General features: G+C 38.0%; 2 protein-coding genes across 2 annotated transcripts in view; one reads left to right on the plus strand and one right to left on the minus strand.

The window, feature by feature from the left end:
• The window catches only part of LOC106870154 (dynactin subunit 2), a 14,109-nt gene extending 8,796 nt beyond the window's left edge, over positions 1-5,313 (plus strand). Inside the window, exons 8-13 of the mRNA XM_089343574.1 lie at positions 223-288; positions 1,513-1,551; positions 1,846-1,995; positions 2,671-2,773; positions 3,369-3,460; positions 4,359-5,313. Of these exons, the coding sequence (XP_089199700.1) occupies positions 223-288; positions 1,513-1,551; positions 1,846-1,995; positions 2,671-2,773; positions 3,369-3,460; positions 4,359-4,445 (537 nt within the window). The 3' untranslated portion in view covers positions 4,446-5,313. The remainder of the gene's footprint in view (positions 1-222; positions 289-1,512; positions 1,552-1,845; positions 1,996-2,670; positions 2,774-3,368; positions 3,461-4,358) is intronic.
• Positions 5,314-7,558: 2,245 nt separating this feature from the next.
• Positions 7,559-19,008, minus strand: LOC106870155 (uncharacterized). Its single transcript, XM_089343571.1, has 7 exons — positions 18,705-19,008; positions 16,036-16,324; positions 13,705-14,265; positions 10,809-10,930; positions 10,086-10,320; positions 9,268-9,351; positions 7,559-8,561 (listed from the first exon to the last, which is right to left on the minus strand). Exons 1-7 carry the CDS (start codon positions 18,930-18,932, stop codon positions 8,044-8,046), a joined length of 2,037 nt encoding a protein of 678 aa, XP_089199697.1. The 5' UTR covers positions 18,933-19,008; the 3' UTR covers positions 7,559-8,043.
• Between the last annotated feature and the right edge of the window lie 1,740 nt (positions 19,009-20,748).

Below are 20,748 nucleotides of genomic sequence, written 5' to 3' on the forward strand. Positions count from 1 at the left end.
GCTCAGCCACTTGCACGTTAATTTCACAAGCAGGCTGTTCCGTTGATCGGATCAACTGGAACCCTCGACGTCGTAAGCGACGGAGTGCCAACAACATCCTTAACCTAATGAAATATTATCTATTTCTTGTTCAGTTGTTATTTCCAATTTTATAAAAAATTTTAAGCTGTAGTATCTAATGAAATAATTTCCCTTTTTTCTTTTTTTCTTTTTTTTTTTCAGTTGGCAAGCATCGAGGAAAGATTGGAGCGTCTTGAGGCTGTCATTGGACAGAATCCGCAGAAAATGGTAAGTTTTATACAAATCATCAACATCATCATCGTCGTCGTTTAACGTCCGCTTTCCATGCTTGCATGGGTTGGACAATTTGACTGAGGACTGGTGAAACCAGATGGCTACACCAGGCTCCAATCTGATCTGGCAGAGTTTCTACAGCTGGATGCCCTTCCTAATGCCAACCACTCTGAGAGTGTAGTGGGTGCTTTTATGTGCCACCTGGCACAAAGGCCAGTCAGGCGGTACTGCCAACGGCCACACTCAAAATGGTGTATTTTACATGCCACCTGCACAAGAGCCAGTCCAGCGGCACTGGCAACGAACGATCTCGCTCGAATGTCTTTACACGTGCCAGTATTCTGTTAAGGGGCAGAAGGGACCATACCCAATATTTTGGCAATTGCATTCTTTCTCCTTCATTGAATAATGAAGAATTTACTGTGTGACTTTTTGGTGGAATTGGTTATCATCATCGTTTTAACGTCCAATTGTCCATGCTTGCATGGGTTGGACATAACTAGTTGAGGCAGATTTTTGTACGGCCAGATGCCTATCATTTTACCAACATTTCTCACCTGATCCCAATCAGGTAATCAAGGTAATATTTTCCCCACGGTTGGATACGTTTTTCACAGATGACCGGAGAATGAACAATATCACTAGTATGATAATGATGCTCATTTAGAACCCTCACGGAGGTGCAATGGCCCAGTGGTTAGGGCAGCAGACTCATGGTCATAGGATCACGGTTTTGATTCCCAGACCGGGCGTTGTGAGTGTTTATTGAGCGAAAAACACCTAAAGCTCCACAAGGCTTCGGCAGGGGATGGTGGCGAACCCTGCTGTACTCTTCCACCACAACTTTCCCTCACTCTTACTTCCTGTTTCTGTTGTGCCTGTAAATTCAAAGGGTCAGCCTTGTCACACTCTGTGTCACGCTGAATATCCCCGAGAACTATGTTAAGGGTACACGTGTCTGTGGAGTGCTCATCCACTGCACGTTAATTTCACGAGCAAGGCTGTTCCGTTGATCGGATTAACTGGAACCCTCGACGTCGTAAGCGACGGAGTGCCAACAACAACAACCATCACATATTGTCAGGACAACACACATACACACACAACAAGTTCCTTTTTGATGTACAAAAAAAAAAAAAGTGATGTAAATAATGAAAGCCAGCTATTCACATATCTTGTATTTCATCTTTGTAACTGTTTAATTTTCATTTCTTTCAGTCTGCTTTAACAGCTGAAGTTAGCAACAAAAGTCTTTTGGTAAGTTCCTTCCTTAATCCTACCAACCCATAGCTTCTGCTTTGTTTCTACTCTCACCTTTCCTCATCCTTTCCCTTCTTTTATATCAAGGACAGCTCATACTGTCTCCACTAGACTTAATGCTACTCTCTTTTACTCTTTTACTTGTTTCGGTCATTTGACTGTGGCCATGCTGGAGCACCGCTTTTAGTTGAGCAAATCGACCCCAGGGCTTATTCTTTGTAAGCCTAGTACACATATCTCCTGTATGTATATGTATACTAATCTCTGTCTCTTTCTCCCCATCCTTCACAGGCTGCAGTCTCTAACATCAACTCAAAGTTATCTCTTTTGGATCCGGCTCAAATTGACCAGGTGGAAGCTCGTTTGCAGAATGTCCTACAGAAAGTCAATCAAATTACTGAAAAAAAGATTGTTTCTGATGATTCTGAGAAACAGGCAAAGGTTTGACACATTTTGTTGTTGTTCTCGTTCTGTGGCCTCTGCCTAATTCTAGCAAATTAGGCTTATGGCAAAATAAAATGTATGTGCAGGCTATGTAACCTAGCTAAGGGCCATGCTACATATCTGACACCCCTCATCAGGACCTGGTGAGTTACAGAGCTGTGTTGAGCTCTAATGTCACCTTCGGTGTAGTTTGTACATCTAGACGTCTCTTTTGATGCTAACTAATTTACAGTGTTTTACAGTGTGTAACTGTAAAGTGGGTTTTTTTTTTTTTATCTGACACTGGTACTAATGAGGTCAGTGTAAGACAGGAAAAGAACAAGAAAATGAAAGAAAACCCTGCAACTATATGGGGCGAGGGAATTTGCCAAATGTTTGGTGCATGAAGTATGATAGAGGGATAGGTGTTTTGTTATATAGAAGATATACAACGATCCTAATAAGGGCAGGCAGGAGTAACTGGGAAGAAGATATTTGGAGTACAGTGTAGACATGTAGACTGTCTATGTTGTATCTAAAGTTTTTGGTTGTGGCGACAGTAGGTGATGGGCATGATAAAGTTGTCTGTTAACATTTGAAACAGCATTTAAGTGCAGTTCAGGGTATTAATGGTGTGTTTGTGTTTAATCGCTTCTCGTAATTAACAGCTTAATGATTTCTTTGTATTCCCAGGTGACAGAGTTATATGAGATAGTTAAAAAGTGGGAGAGCATGGCCGATGTATTACCGCAGGTTGTTGACCGGCTGACCACGTTGAAAGACATTCACGAGCAAGGTGAGTTAGTTTTTATTGGAACTGACCAAGTGGTATGTGGTGTTGGCATGCGGTGTTGGAGTTGACCAAGTGCTTACTGTGTGGTTGTGTGCAGTGTTGGAGCTATTATAGATGTTTTCGATCTAGTTTGGATTCTTTGCCATCAAATTTGAATTCTTTACGGTGTGGACTGGATGCTTTTTAAGTGGCACCTGCACTGACAGGGTCACCAGGGACTTGCAGAACACAAAATAAGAAAAAAACTTTTAAGAGGGGAGGAGGCATTGGAGGAGGTGATGATGAAAAGGTTATAGTGAGATAGATACAGGTGTCTTGCTGTAGAAGAAGTACAAGGTTACCTGGCCAGAAAGATCAGGAACGAAGACAGAAACAGGTGTGCTACCGCAAAGGAACAAAGAGAGCTTTAGTCGGCCCAAGGCTATAGTAGAGGACACTTGCCCACAGTGTCACACTGGGACTGAACCCAGGGCCATGTAGTTGAGAAGCAAGCTTCTTAACTACACAAGTATTTTTTCTCTGCTTTTCGTCAATTATTCTTCAAAGCTGTCTTTCTAAATGCTATTCATCTTTCTATTACAATCTTCACTTCTTACAGCCCTACAGTTCAGCCAAGCCCTCGTCTACCTCGACACGGCACAGCAGGAAATACGCAAAACTCTCACGGAGCATGGTGATATGATGAAGCAGGTGAGTCGATTTCTACCTTTTGCGAGGTGGACGGGTGGAGAGAAGACTGGCGGCGGGTTGGAGAATATTGAATTGTGTAGCAGGAACTAGGGGTATGTGGGGTGGGGAGGGGGAGGAGAGACTTGCACATTTTTGGAATATTAAGACTTGTCGTTTACTGAAACTATCAACATACACAGAACACACACAAGCATGCATACATACACAGATACACACAGAAGTACATACAGACACACACACAAACACTGACCTACATGGGAACACACAAACACTGGCCTACATGAGAAAACAAACACTGACCTACATGGGAACACACAGGCACTGACAGACATGGGAACACACAAACACTGACCTACATGGGAACACACAAACACTGGCCTACATGAGAAAACACAAACACTGACCTACATGGGAACACACAAACACTGACCTACATGGAAACACACAAACACTGACCTACATGGGAACACACAAACACTGGCCTACATGAGAAAACACAAACACTGACCTACATGGGAACACACAGGCACTGACAGACATGGGAACACACAAACACTGACCTACGTGGGAACACACAAACACTGGCGTACATGAGAAAACACAAACACTGACCTACATGGGAACACACAGGCACTGACAGACATGGGAACACACAAACACTGGCCTACATGAGAAAACACAAACACTTGACCTACGTGGGAACACACAAACACTGGCCTACATGAGAAAACACAAACACTACCTACATGGGAACACACAAACATACACAGGCACAAACGCTGACCCACAGAACCAGATGCACACACACACACCCACACCCACACACACACATGTACAAGCAGACACAGATCGACCGACAGGCAGACAGATAACTAACTTTATGATTTTCTATTTCCAGCTGGAAGATTCATTCAAACAAAACACTGACGGCATCAAGAAAAACTGTCAAAGTCTGGAGGAAAGAATGAAGGCCTTAAAGAAATAATTAGGGAATTTAGGGGTGTGTGTTTGGGGGGGGGCCAAATAAAGGGCCAGCAACTGGAATGGTCATTCCATCTTCAACTACTCCTCCCTCTTCTATAGCTTCATTATGATTATAATTATTATTATTATGATTATAATTATTATTATTATTATTATTATTAATAAGGTGGTGAGCTGGCAGAATCGTTAGCATGCTGGGGGAAAAAATGCTTAGCAGCATTTCATCTGTCTTTACGTTCTGAGTTCAATTTCCACCGAGGTCGACTTTGCCTTTCATCCTTTCAGGGGGGTTGATAAAATAAGTACCAGTTGAACACTGGGGTCGATGCAATTGACTTGTCCCCGCCTCCCCTGACTTTGCTGGTCTTGTGTCAAAATTTGAAACAATCATTATTATTATTATTATTAGAATTATTTAAACATTGGGTTGCTTTATTTCTGGGTTTTTTTCACATTCTGAGTTGAAATCTTGTCAAGATAAACTTTCTCTTCATCTCTCTTGGCACTGGAAAATACAAAGTACCAGTTAAATACTTGGGTCTCAATGGTATTACCTAATTTCCTCCTCTCAAAATTTCTGTCTTTGTGCCTCAATTATTATTGTGGGATGGATTGGCAGAACAGTGTGGAGCATCGGATAAAAATGCCTTGTGGTATTTATTCCAGCTTTTACGTTGCCCTTCTTCCTTTCACGGTCGCTAAGACAGAGTACCAGTGACATACCGGGGATCAGTATATCCCACTGTTGCCTCCCCTATTCCTTCCTCCTCCCCCTCCCACCATTTCTGGCCTTGCGGCTCTAAGAAATTCTTGTTATAGAGTTCAAATCTCATCAAGGCCATCTTTGCCTTTCACCCTCCTGGGATCAATGAAATAAAGTGTTAGTCATATGCTAGGGGTCAGTGTAACACACAACATGTGTGTGTGTCTATATATATATATATATATATATATATATATATATATATATATATGTATATCAGATGAGGAGTATTGTACATAAACGCATATGTCTGTATGTAAATGTATATTATTTCTAAGGCCACGAGCTGACAGAATCGTTAGTTTGTTGGGAAAATGTTTAGCAGTATTTAATTTTGGCTTTGTTTTCAGTTCAAATTTTGCCGAGGTCAACTTGGCTTTTCCTCGCTTCAGGGCCAGTGACAGAAAGTACCATTTGAGCACTGGGGGCCAATGTAATTGACTAGCCTTCTCCCCAAGAGTTCAGGCCTTGTACCTATAGTATAAAGCAGGGGTTTTCAAACTTTTTGACTTGCGGACCTCTTTATATTTCAGGCTTTACCTTAGGGACCCCCTGATAAACGCTTATGAAATTTATACATAAATATTTGCTTAAAATAACATATATTTTTACATTTATTTATTTAACAGTATTTAACAAATAGGTTTATTGTCAATTAAAAGATTTCGATTAAAAGAAACTCATATAAAATCAAATTGCCCATAAAAAGTATTTGCTGTCAACGAACCACAGGTTTGAAAACCCCTGGTATAAAGAACCACTTCTGTTAAATCAATAAGCCTGGCAAAGTTCTTAGCACGCTGGAGAAAAAAAATGCTGTGACATTTCTTCTGGCGCTTTACGTCCTGAGTTCAAATTCCACAAAGATCAACTTTGCCTTTCATTCTTTAAAGTACCAGTTAAATACTGGGGTTGTTGTAATCGACTTTCCCCCTCCCCTCAGAATTACTGGCCTTGAGCTAAAATTTAGAATCATTATTATTATTATTATTATTTATATAAATATCTTTGGTTTCCAAATTGCTTGGCAAATATCAGGGTGGACATTACTTTTGCTTCCGGCTAGATAAATGGTATGATGATTTTTTTGTTTCCTCCATTCCTCTATATTTCTGTTGCAGTATGATGTGATGGGGGGTGAGGTAGGGCTTGTCCTTCTTCCTCACCACACAGTTTTAATATGTCTTCGTATTTATTTGTTATAAGAATGTCTGATATATTCACAAATAAAATTGGGAAAGTCCTTGCCGCTCTTTGTTGTTTGTTGTTGGTTATTTTAACCCCAGGTCAGCTCCAGTCGAGTAGAATGACCAGACCAATGATCAAAGACATCCCGTCCTTTTACCAAAACTGGCGGACGGGTGAATCAAAATGTAATGATTACTCTTTTACTTGTTTCAACCATTTGACTGCGGCCATACTGGAGCACCGCCTTTAGTCGAGAGCAAATCGACCCCAGGACTTATTCTTTGTAAGCCTAGTACTTATTCTATCAGTCTCTTTTTGCTGAACCGCTAAGTTACGGGGACGTAAACACACCAGCATCAGTTGTCAAGCGATGGTGGGGGGACAAACACGCATACACACACACACACACACATATACATATATACGATGGGCTTCTTTCAGTTTCCATCAAATCCACTCACAAGGCTTTGGTCGGCCTGAGGCTATAGTAGAAGACATTTGCCCAAGATACCATGCAGTGGGATTGAACCCGGAACCATGTGGTTGGTGCAGTTTTGCGAAAGAATTTATGTGCATGCAGGGTATGCATCGTTTTGGCATGTTCTCGGCACAAGAATCTATTAGTAGCACATAAAATCATGTGATGTCTATTAAATATTATTTTTCTCTCATCAGATGGAGCAATTGTTTTGTTGATCTTACCATCACAGAACAGTATACTATATATATATATATATAATTTGATTCAACCCTTATCTGCGTGTATATAGATCATGGTACACGTATAGGTACATACATATAAGCATACATACATACAAAGTGCTCTCTTGTAACTATGTGGTACAGGTGTCTGGTTTGAGGTTAATTTCCTCCCTACCCCTTATATCTGTCTTGGATGCCCTATGAATAAATAAAACGCCTGGAGTGCTTCCCTTCCCCCAGGGTCATCTTAGCAGCATTGTAGGCCCCCGGGCCAAATCAATGCACTGAGCCCTTTAGTATTGATTTATTGCCAGCTAGCCACGGCATACATCGATCTGATTAGGGCCTCTAGATCCATGAGGACCCTGAGAATCTGCCAAGTGTACCCATGGCTTAAGGAGGCGCTGCTCCTCCCTTATCTTTTACCAACGAAACGTTAAACAACAACAATAACGACAATAAGAATTTAATTTTTTATTTTATTGCAACAAAAATTAACTAAAATTACATAAAATCATTTTAAAAAATATAATTATTAAATAAGCGTAGTTGTAGTTAGGAAGGGGTTAATTAGCGATCAATTGACAACAGTGTATAAAATCTTTATTGCTTAATTAACTATAATTGACAATAGTGTATAAAATCTTTATTGCTTAATTAACTAATTAGAGGGATTTGTGTTGGACTGTAAAAGAAAAACAGAAAGAAACAATAATCTTTGCTTCTGATATGTAAGTGTATGTACATGTGTGTGTGTGTATGTATATGCGTGCGTATATGTCTCTGTGTATGTGTGTACGTCCATGTGTGCAGGTATGTTTGTGTGTGTGCTAGTTTAGTCCTCCAAATACTTATCTTTGAGAAGAAAGTGCAGCAAATCATTTATTCATTAAAATTCTATCAAAAGTGATTTAAGAAATTCCATTTTCATTCAAAACGGTGAAGTTTAAACACAATCGCTCAAGGTTGAATTCCAGTTTTTGTTAGTTTTGCATTTCCTTATTTGATAATCTTTGCATTTGCCACACGCTATAAAATAGGAATTACTGAATGGATGCGGTTGAAGCATGCCTTTAGTGTTAGCACCACACACGTTACTGAATGGATTAAAGACGCATCCCCAAATTCCTGGATGCCAGTATAGTGTTGCTGGACAAGTTACCTCAAGACTCTTACCCCTTCTACATTGTATGAATTTCGAAAGATCCTCTGGATGAGGTCGATAGTATATCGGATAGAATATGATGCAAGGATTTTTCCTCAAAGCGATGCCTGGTAGGGGCAGAGTCACCGGACTGAGTTTACATGTCTTCGAGGTTGCATCAAAGCTTTGATTTTTAGGACACAAGACGATGGTCAGCTTCCCTGCTGAGTCACATTGAAGGTACTTTTCAGGTTGATTAGGATAGGGGAAAATATATAGCCCCTTTTGGCGATTTTCCTTCGTGCACGGATATTTTATATCTGAAAGAAAAGAACGAAAGTGTTTAATAGTAGAATTAATATGTAAAACGGTTATTAGTGAGGAATTTTCAATCAGAACAAAATACAGTATAAATGGTCCCGATTCTGTACAGTACATAGCAACCCTAGTTACTAACCGGGATCTATAAAATAACTTTTTTCAGCTTATCGAAATTTACATCTTACATCAATAAACCGAGATCTATAAAATACAACCTCTTACATCAATAAACCGAGATCTATAAAATAACTTTTTTCAGTTTATCAAAATTTACAAACTCCTACATCAATAAACCGCTATTGTTCCTGAAAGTTGCTTTTTATACCTTCTACGGACTACTTGAAGCTTATTAACTTCGTAGACCTGGATCCTTGTGTGTGTGTGTCGGGGTGGGATTCCACAAGTAAAAGCACAAGACCGTATCCCAATCGGTCCCTTGTGGTGGGTGGGTGGGTCTCCACTAAAGACCCACTTCTATGTTCTGTACCATCTCACAAACACTGGAACTGCACAATGGAAGAAACAACAGGAATCGGTGTATGGAGACATCGGCTGAATGTTTCCACACTAGAACCGTGTAGTGGGTTTAAAGTGGGAAACTGAAGAGGTCTAACACTGTGGATTGTGTGTAGCAAGAAAACAAACCCCAGTGGAAAAAATATTAAAAAAGCGAAATTCGGAAATTAACAGGTTGTATGGACTTACTTTTGTCAAGTACGTTTTTGAGATCCTCGGTGCTACATAGTATTTCTTTGTTATTTTGACGGCAGGTCACTTTTATAGAGGGATCTGTTTGAGAAAATGATATATGTTAGAACAGGAGCACATGACAGTATAATTACGTTTTTATATATTGTGTGTGTGTGTGTGTGTTGGAACGAGTAAAGAATTCTGCTAGGTTTAAATATTCATATCTTTTCTTTAACAGTCACTAACAAATACAGCGAGCACAATATTTTTCTTTCTTCAACTAAGAGGACAATTTCAATTTTTGAGCATAAGTGACTCAATACAGCATCCATTAAATAAGTTATCCAAATTCATGTTATTGGTCAGGTTGAGATATTTCCTTTAGATCACCTTATTTATTTTTAAATTATGCAAATTATTGTTGGTAAGAATACTGTAATTTTTTCTGCTACATCGTGGGATGATCAAAACAAGTTTGAATTTGACAATAATTCGCTGACGAAATCCAGTAAATTATAGAACATGCTTGTAGTTGTCTCCCCTACCTGATAATATTACTCTGTATTCTTTATATATCCTAACAAAGTAAGGAGAGTGATTTCGGTAGAACCGATGGATGTAATTTAATTTTACGGAATTATTAATGTCCTCAAATTATCTCCCCTTTTCTCTGGGACCCGCCTACAATTGTAAATTACCATTAATAAAAAGTTAATGATATTTACTCTTTTATCCATCGATTCTACCAAAACCTTCCTCCTTACTTGGTTAGGATGTATAAAGAATACAGGATAATTTTTGATAATGAAAAAAATGGAATTCCGTATACTCACCTGTTGCGTTGAGACTGACGTTATAACAAGGATTGTTACAAGCGGAGGTCTGGAGATCAAATCGTTTCTTGGAAATTATCGTCAGGAAGAACGTAGAGGGGGATGCTTGTTTAACCAGGTATAATTTACCCGGCTTCATGTCAGTTGCACTGGCAATGTAGTGGTAGCTGGCTAGACTAGGCTGACTGTTGTTATAGGCACCAAGCACAACGACCACACCACACTGGACACTGACCTGGCAAGAACAAAAATGGTATAATATATACGGTGTCCTTGATTTCATTCGACAAATGCATTTAGAAAAGGAGTCCAAACTTTGTCCCATGAATCTACTGTCTCCTCCTGTTGCCTCAACTACCGCTACTACAACACCATGTTCTCGGAAGTAACTATTTGGATACCAACCCCTGAAAAGCAAACTTGACACCCCATTTCTGCTCTCCTCGTTATACATTCTATATCTAAACCTAACTTTTCCTGCGCTATCCACTATGCCCAATCCTTCCCGACTCCCAATGTTAACCCCGCCTCTTTAGAATTCTCTCTTTGTCCACGTTTGTTTTGCAGCTATAAATGAGCCAACTAAACGTCAATAATAAGAATGAGACCGACCAGCCGTGGAAGGACTGGGTGGTTTATGAGTACTGTTCCTTCTTTCTCATTCATCCATAAAAATACAACAGAAAAAAAAAACAAATGGATTTTAGTGAATATTCGTCTTACCTTGATTATTGTACCCGAGGTGGACTGGGTAGTGTTGGTGACATCCACGACTTGTTCTTTTGTCTTGTTAGTTTTGGGAATGGGGTTATTTGGTAGGTCTGTACCGTTCGAAACTAAGACAGCTACAAAAGAGACGACATCAATTATGGGAAAGAAATTATAAATTATAACTTGACTTGGATCTTTTTTAAAACGGGGGCCACATTTTTCATTAATGTTTTACGTAGTGTTTTTGGTACCGAAAGACTTTCAAACTTCGTATACTTATCTATTTTGTGTTATAGAACAGAAAAATATTTTTGTATTCGAATTTATTTCATGTAAAAAATTGTCCTATTTCGATAATTTCAACCAATCACTGACGTCCATTCAGCCGATATACATTAAGTGCCGACTACATAAACAAACGATTCTTCGTTTTATTTGCTTTTTTCATTTTAAATTTGCTTTAACCCTAACCCTAAGCCTAACCCTAACTCTAACCCTAGGGTTAGGGTTAGGGTTAGAGTTAGGGTTAGGGTTAGGGTTAATTGTTTCAGAATCGTTTGTTTATGTAGTCGGCACTTAATGTATATCGGCTGAATGGACGTCAGTGATTGGTTGAAATTACAGAAATACGACAACTTTAACATGGAATAATTTATGGATTTCTTTTTTTTTTAAGAAGACTAAGAGAAAAAGATGTTTTATATGACACATTCTACTAGTGTTCCAAGTTTCAAAGTGTTTCGTTAATGAAAAATGTGGCCCCCGTTTTAAAAAAGATCCCTTGACTTATATACATACATACTGTTGTGCTGAGAGTTAGGACGCCACCTAGCGAGAGATAGGCTGATTCGAGTAAAAGATGAATAGTAACGATCTGAGTAAGTTCAGAGCTCGGAGTCAAGTGAAGTTCGTGATAGTTCGTAGTGAAGTCGGAAGGTGTCGGTTGGTTAGTTCACAAGGAACATTGATTGTTGGTTCACAAAGAGATTTGTTAGTTAGTGAAACTGTTGTTACTGTTGTCTGGTTATCTTATTTATTATACGTAACAATTACGTTATAACGTGTGGCAACGAGGAGAAATAAGTAAACCATCGTCAGACGGATTAATACATCTGGCGACAAGAGTTTCGAAGCTCATGCAGTTCAGTTCAGTTTTGTGTTATGAAATTATTAAAATATGATAGACCTGTTAGCTTATTTAGTACAGTTGCAAAGCAACAACAACAACAAGAGCAGCAATAGGAGTTGCAGAAGCAACTTGTTGTTGTTGTTGGCACTCCGTCGCTTACGACGACGAGGGTTCCAGTTGATCCGATCAACGGAACAGTCTGCTCGTGAAATTAACTTGCAAGTGGCTGAGCACTCCACATACACATGTACCCTTAACATAGTTCTCGGGGATATTCAGCGTGACACAGAGTGTGACAAGGCTGACCCCTTTGAATTACAGGCACAACAGAAACAGGAAGTAAGAGTGAGAGAAAGTTGTGGTGAAAGAGTACAGCAGGGTTCGCCACCATCCCCTGCCGGAGCCTCGTGGAGCTTTAGGTGTTTTCGCTCAATAAACACTCACAACGCCCGGTCTGGGAATCGAAACCCCGATCTTATGACCGCGACTCCGCTGCCCTAACCACTGGGCCATTGCGCCTCCACATGCAGAAGCAACTAGTACAGCAACAACAACAATTATTCGAAGCTTTATTCAAAGAATTCCAAAAGTGAAGTAAGTTCGTTTTTACCAGACGGCGTTTCGAACTCAATGAATTCAGTTATAACCCAGAGTAGGGTATAACTTTTGCATCGTACTACAGAAGGTACGAAGACTTTTAAGCAAGACTGCAAATCATGATTGGACAAACAAAAAGAGAAATTGTTTTTGCGTAAATTAGCTCCGTTAGATCATGAACGTTACTGTAATTTCATATTGCCCAAAAAACCCAATGAAATTCGTTTTAAAGAAAAATTAGATTTACTGTCTAACATATTCGGTGATATAACTTCTCTATTTGCCACTTGAATGGAGTGTTAAAATACAACTAAGTGGTGGTGACTTCAGCTCCGTACACTATCAGCTTTATGTTGCTTGTGTAATCCACTGGACTAGTGTTTCAATTTCTGCATTACTTATCCGAATTATCATGTTTTAATAGAATTGCATAAGATTAGTAGTTTTTTTTGTTTTTTTTTGGAACTTACAACCGTATCAAGTTTCTTTTATCTATATCTCTCTAGAAAATACTTTTATCTATGCCTCTCTAGGTGTCAGCAGAAATATTTTTAAGCTAGTATTACCACCAAAGAAAAGGGATCTAAGCCATTTGATGTTTCTGGATCTATTCGTGGATTCGGATGGTGAGATGTGCGAAGTGTATGGATTTTTCTTATTAATGCCACCATCTTCTTCGCATTATCGAAAATGTCGATGGGGGTGTAAAGGTTAGAGATATTCTAACTTCTATAAGATATGAGTTTTATAACCACAATGGAGCAGTGATAGGGGTGTTTGATTATTTGACCAGTTTACTCATTTCACAGCACACAACACCCCATCATCCTGCACTACACAACAGTACACAACTCTCTTCCACTGTTCTTTACTATTTAAAACTTCACACAACATTAATTACAACTTTGATACAATCAATAATTATAATAGTAATAATAGCGCGCCAATGGGGAACCTCAAACTTGTAGAAATAGCAGCCAAATCTCCTTCAGTTCACCCCCTTATCATTTTACAAAAATTACACATTGGATAACGATATGCTACGTATAAGAAAAGGAGACGGGATTTTCACGTCACATTTGGAACATGTTTGACGATAGAGGTGGATAATCAGGTCTCATATAGCTTTACAGCAGCAACAACAGGTAAGTAATAATGAAAGTTATTTGATGTCAGACTTACCGCTACAGGATTTAGATTCAATTTCCCTCACAATAAAATCAATCTCATTATAATCTTTCAAGTTGATGAAATGTGTACAACTGGGTTCACTTGCTGCCGCAGTTAACTCAGACACTCTTGGATTGACAACTCCAATTGTAAATATAGTGACGCCATCCTTTTTCAGTTTTTGAGCTGCCGCTACTGTTTTATTTTCACTATTTGATTTTCCATCAGTCACCAAAACTAAAACTTTTGCAGCAGCAGATTTTCTTGTTGTATTTGTAAAGACACTGGTACGTGCTTTGTCAAGAGCAGTGTCCGTAGCAGTACCACCACCATCGTAAGATATAGCGTTAATAGCATTTTTTACTGCAGTTTTCGTACTGTGAGTGTCTAAGCCAAATATTACGATAGGACTGCTTGAAAATCTAATCACTGCTACACGTGTCTCATCTTGGCTAACGTCTAGACTATCCACAACATTCTTCAAAAATGTTTTTGTCTTCACAAAGTTGGTTGATCCAACGCTTCCTGACGAGTCAATAACGAAAACAAGGTCGATCTGGGCACTGGCGCACTCTGAAAAGAAATTTAGAATTAAAATCAATTTTTTAAACTCAGGCCTACACGCAAAATTTTGCTTATAAATTGTTATTATTATTATTATTATTATTATTATTATTGTTGTTGTTGTTGTTGTATGTTTGACTTTTGCTTTGCATTTGTACAAGCTGGCTCCAAGTCTCACCCAGAGACCTCAAGAGACAAGTTAGAAGTTCATGCTGGTGTTATGCCTAGGGTGCCATATATTTGGCTTTGTACATAGTGTTGCTCTCTAGAAAATTATATGCTTGCTTTAAAATTTGAGATTACATAGAAAGCATTTTGCGTAGGATATGGTCAGTTTCCATGAGCACTATCTTTTAAATTTCTGCCATTTTTGGGGGTTTCCTGGTATCTGAGTTAGGTAGCAATCAGCCCCTATTATTATTATTATTATTATTATTATTATTATTATTATTATTATTATTAATATCATTATTATTATTATTATTATTATTATTATTATTATTAGTAGTAGTAGTAGTAGTAGTAGTAGTAGTAGTAGTAGTAGTAGAGGTAGTAGTAGTAGTAGTAGTAGTAGTAGTAGTAGTAGTAGTAGTATATTTTTAAAAGGATTGACGTAAATCTTCACGAAGGTAAATAGTCAAGACGAAGAGCGCGATTCGATTGTATAAATGTTTTATTCGTTGAACAATATTTCGATTACTCTCGTTCATAGTTTACGTTTATGTTTCTGAATTTTTAATCACCTTTTGCTTTGAACTTGAGAAAGACAGACGTACTGTCGAAATATTGTTCAACGAATAAAACATTTATACAATCGAATCGCTCTCTTCGTCTTGACTATTATTATTATTATTATTATTATTATTATTATTATTATTATTATTATTATTATTATTATTATTATTTCGATAGTATCATTAAGTCTAACACAAATTTATTCGTCTTCTTTTCATTCGTATATAACAAAGGACCCTTTTACCCAGCTTCCAGAACTTTGCAAATACCGTGTAATAAACTTTATCCCTTATTGAGTAAACAGACCTCGTTTCAAAGTTCGTTGATAGGCATCCGATGTGTTAAAACAGTTTTGTTCTTTAATTTATGTGGATTAATAAAGATTAACCATTTAGCATTTAATCTGGCCATATGTAGCCCAAATATTCTATCCATTTTTTGTTCAAACTAGCCAGATCTGGCCTCTCACACTTAGCCTAAAAATATCTGAACGCATCATCGAAATCTCAAAGCTAAGAGATAAAGTATGATTAATTCAAAACAATGTGAATAAATAAGCATTACATTTGATAGAGTAATTTGAATGCTAAAGTGTTAAACAGACTCTGCTTTAGAAATGTATTAATTTGAATCTGTTAATTACAATTTAGTTCTTTACTTTTTATAGTTTATTTTAAATATCAAGTAAAAATTTACATTGTCTCCAGACATTCAGGCTATTTTGGGTCCCATGTTTGCCAGATATTTGGTCCAGTATCATCTAAACCTTGTTATATCTCAAGCAGTCTGGTTAGTTGGCCTAACTATTAATGTGACTAGTGAGGCATTCAACTGACTGGAGAATAGATTCTCCAAACAAGAAACAGTAATGTACTTAGTGCGAAAAGTATAAGCGCGTCAATTATTAAAAAGTTCCGGTGCAGTTCTTTGTGCAACAGTTCCTCTTCTTCACATACATACATACATACATACATACATACACACGTACATACACACGTACATAAGAGTATACGACAAAAGAGCACAAATAATAATTTTACTCACCGTTTAACTTTTCCAATTCATTTGACCAGGTCACAAATTTAGTGGTGTTGCCGTTCGAATTAATATAATTTTTCCACGAAAGTGCTTGCTGTCCTTTTTGCAGTGGGATCGCCGATATTGATTTTGAAACAAACAAGCTCATTACCAATCCAGAATACAAGGGTATTTGTAGTTTGGACATGGTTAGGGTCGATACATCAACATTGAACTCGGTCTTGACTTTACTGCAATTCGTTTTCAGTGTACCACTGCAAGCATTTTGGACGGTTGTCAATTGGGCACTGGTTACCTACAGAAATGAAAGACAAAAGCATTTTTGTGCCAAACGGAGAAGTGTTTTGGTCGTCATTAGATTACTCATCTTACCTTTAATAGGAAAGATGTGTTCGTCCTTGAAATCCTCCATAAATTATACTTGGAGAAAAAAATTCAAGATGGGTGGTTGCGTATGGAAGATCTGGTTAATCAAGGTTTACATTAGACAACAACACCAACAGCAAAAGACCCCTTTTTGGGTCTAGGGTGGATCTAATCGATTGGCCGCCTTCCCCACCAAATTTCAGGTCTTGTGCCTATAGTAGAAAGGGTTATTACATATACAAGGACTTACGGGATCGAACTGCGAGATACTCTAAGGTCTTTTACTAAATCCACCTCTCATCGACTCAATATCCTGTTTTTGTGTATATATATATATATATATATATATATATATATATATATATATATATATATATATATATATATATATGTAGTGAAACTACCTACCGCCATTAGATACAAAACTGCTATCGCCATTCTTCTCATTTAAATATAAATAAATGCGAGCGTAGTAGAGAACCCATTCCTTGTCATCACGTGACTGATTATTATTCGAATCGGCAACTTCTTCGAACCTTTCCCGCCAAAACGCAAACTGACCAATCACGGCCCCTAATAAGGTCACGTGATAGAGTAAAATTCTGAAGGCATTTGGAGCCCTCTTAACGCTATATATAGATCAACTCATACCCCACAAATTTGTCTCGGTCCAGTTTCTCTTTGAGAACTGTTCCGTGTACCACACGACAGCAGCAGCAGTTCCAGCGACCACTTCAACAGCTTCGTCCAGCCAACGATGACCACCGCCATCGCCACATCAGCAACAAGAGTCTACGACTACTATCCAGCATCATCGTCATGACCAACACGATTCTACGATTACTACTATCAAGCATCAATCTCCACCAGCGTCAACACGACTTACTATGTACACCAAACCAAACCTCCGCGGCACATCTCTCTCTTCGATTCTGTTAGGTGACTCAGCTTCACCACGATATATAAACAGACAAGAAATTCTCAGCCAGCGACGAACATCTGTATAACAAGAATCACGGCCCGGCATCGATGCCACGACATCACAACTAGTGATCAGCACTGCCGCACTCAGCCTCTCCTCACTTTCACATACAGAACTTTGCCCTAGTGTACTAAAGATCTGGTATAATTGCTCACGTGTTATTGACTCTCTTTCTATCTGCTGTAAACACTCATACACACATGTATCACTCACATACACACTTTTCTTTGTATGACGGCCTGTCTTTGATAATGTTCTTATATGTCGCATTCACACTCTCACACAGACATACATCTTTAACGCTACAATAAATATCTCTGTTATTCATCTTATACGGTTGTGGTCTTTCATTACTGGTCATCTATGTTATCGTCGCATAACATATCATGTATATCATCCATCGATATATAATTGTGTGTTCGACCGTGTGACACGTTTAAATAAAAGGAGTCCTCTGTTTTTCCATTCGTCACCATTGCTCCTTTTTGAGTTCGCACGGTCGTCCCTTACATATATATAAATATATAAGAAAGAGTGAGAGATGCAAATTACTTGCGTCATTTAAACACATACGTATACACACTCATATATGTACACATATATATATATGTACATATTTTTATATATTATATATATATATTTACACACACATCTATATATATATATATATATATATATATATATATATATATATATATATATATATATATATATATATATATATATATACATATATACATATATATACTTATATAGAGAGAGAAAGAGAAAGAGAGATACAGAGAGATGTATATATATATATATATATATGTTTCAAAAAGATAAGAAAATTGAGAGAGAATTAATAAATTATTAATGCTAAATTTCTGAACGAGATACAGCAGGGTTCGCCACCATCCCCTGCCAGAGCCACGTGGAGCTTTAGGTGTTTTCGCTCGATAAACACTCACAACGCCCGGTCTGGGTATCGAAACCGCGATCCTATAACCGCGAGTCCGCTGCCCTAACCACTGGGCCATTTCGCCTCCACACACACACACACACACACACACACACACACACACACACACACATACATATATATATATATATATATATATATATATATATATATATATATATATATATATATATATATATATATATATATAATCTTTGTGGCTAAATATCTTGTAAATTCATAAAAGACTTAAATCCTCACTCACACAGGTAAGGTATGCACATAGATGCATATGTGTCTGTTTGCGTATGCATGCATGCATGTGTGCATGTGTTTGCGTATGTACATTTGCGTATACGTGTATATATGTGCAAATCTTGTACTTACCCTCCATATTCCACCCGTTGTTGCTGCGATAGACTTCGTCTGGGCCTCTGCTAACCGTCTCAGGAAATAATAGTCTTCTGCCAGAATACATTTCTCTCTGATTCTTCTTATGGTTGCATCGATGGTATCATCGCTAGTCTCACCAGGTTTCAGGGTCAAATCTACGGCATAGACGTGTCTGGCAATGCCAAGACAAATGCCCACTAACAGAAGATATTTGATGGACATTGTTGGAAAGATTTTCGCCTCTTCTCAAACGATAAAATTCAGACAGCAACTCGCTATCCAGAACTGATCGTTTGACAATACGCCCCGAGTCTCACACCTTTATATAACGAAAGCTTTTCTGAGAAACACAAAGTAACAGGATATGGTCTCCTGAGGTAACAAAGAGCCACAGCGCAAGCAAACTGTATTATCGCATTTTATTTAGTAGCATGTTGTAATAAGAACAATGTTAACAATAATAATAGTAATGATGGTGATGATGATGATAAGTAATCGGGGTCGAGAAAGCATCGAAATCTGATTGGTTGATGAAACAAACTACGCCAACTGTTGTATAACACAGATTCTCAAATTGAATAGAAAATTAAATTTCAAAATTTATGATTTTGTAAGATAAGAAAAGGTGATTCAGCAAATTTTCTTTTCTTTTCTTCTTTTTCTCAGTTCCTCCGTCTCCTCTTTCTTCTCCTTTTTCCCTCTTACTCCCCACTCTTATATTTTTATAGTTATCAGGTTTCTCGAGGCTGGTGGTTCTACTAAAGTTTTCAATTACAATTCGATTTATGGAATCTTGTTTAATGTCGTCCTGTATTACACCGGCCAAGTTGTTTACGCCAAGCGTTGGTGATTAAGTAAGAAAGCATCATCATCGACATCATTATTAGAATTAATACAGCTTTGTACCTGTAGTACAAAGGGCTATTATAATTATTAGAAAGGCGACGAGCTGGCAGAATCGTTAGCAGGCCGGACAAAATGTTTAGTGGCATTTATTACGGCTTTACATCCTAGGTTCCAATTCAGCCAAGATCGACGTTGCCATTCATCCTTTCTGAGGTTGAGGAAATAAGTATCAGTCATATACTGGGGTCGCTGTAATTTGGCGTCATTTCTTACCTAAATAGGAGCAGACATGGCTGTGTGCTTAAGGCGTTAGCTTTGCAACCAGAGGTTATTGGGTTCAACTCCCCTGCATTTACTTCGCACTGATTTGGCCTTACACACGATCCTTTATACAATATATATATATATATATATATATATATACATATATATATATATATATGTCGCCGAGCAAACACACGAACCATTTCGTCCCTACTTTCAATTTCGTGCTTCACAGCGTTCACACACAAACAATTTTTCTCGTCTGGCCGTAAAGCCTTTTCTGTTTGTTTTCCTGTCTTGTTTTTTGTCCGCCACAACATTCCTCCATGGCAAGATTTAATTTGTGTATACAAATTTAATTTGCGGTCCATGGGAAGAGCTGTTTTAACGATGCGTCCTGCCTAGCTCTTCGAAACGCCGGTGTTAAAACGGAGGTAGCTGATGAAGTAGAATGTTCTCTATGTGGCTTGTGTGTTTTCTCGTCTCTGTTTTGTTTGCAATGTCCTGTACCCAGATATGCACCTATACATACAGGCGGATGTCGGTATGCACATACCTGTACGTATATATGCATATACTCATTTACTATTTGTTTATATATATATATATATATATATATATATATATATATATATATACATACGCAAACACACACACATAACTTGTCACCGATGTGGTCACCAATCTTGATAAGGTGCGTTTCGTAAGACCTCGTGTTGAATTACCTGATACAAAGGGGTGCATTGTTCCAGAACATAAAACTTGAAGACTTCAGGAATTGCTGGCATTCATTTTAATAGTAGTGTGATTTATCGTCTGTTCCTTTGTCACAGAAGTTTATTCATCCGGTCAACCTTTTCATGTAGGTTAGGCTAGTTCCATCCTTTCTTTGAATACATACATACATACATACATATAAAAAAATTAG

The sequence above is a fragment of the Octopus bimaculoides genome, chromosome 27 (genome assembly GCF_046866305.1).
Source record: "Octopus bimaculoides isolate indiv1 chromosome 27, ASM4686630v1, whole genome shotgun sequence".
NCBI classification, from domain to species: Eukaryota; Metazoa; Mollusca; class Cephalopoda; order Octopoda; family Octopodidae; genus Octopus; species Octopus bimaculoides.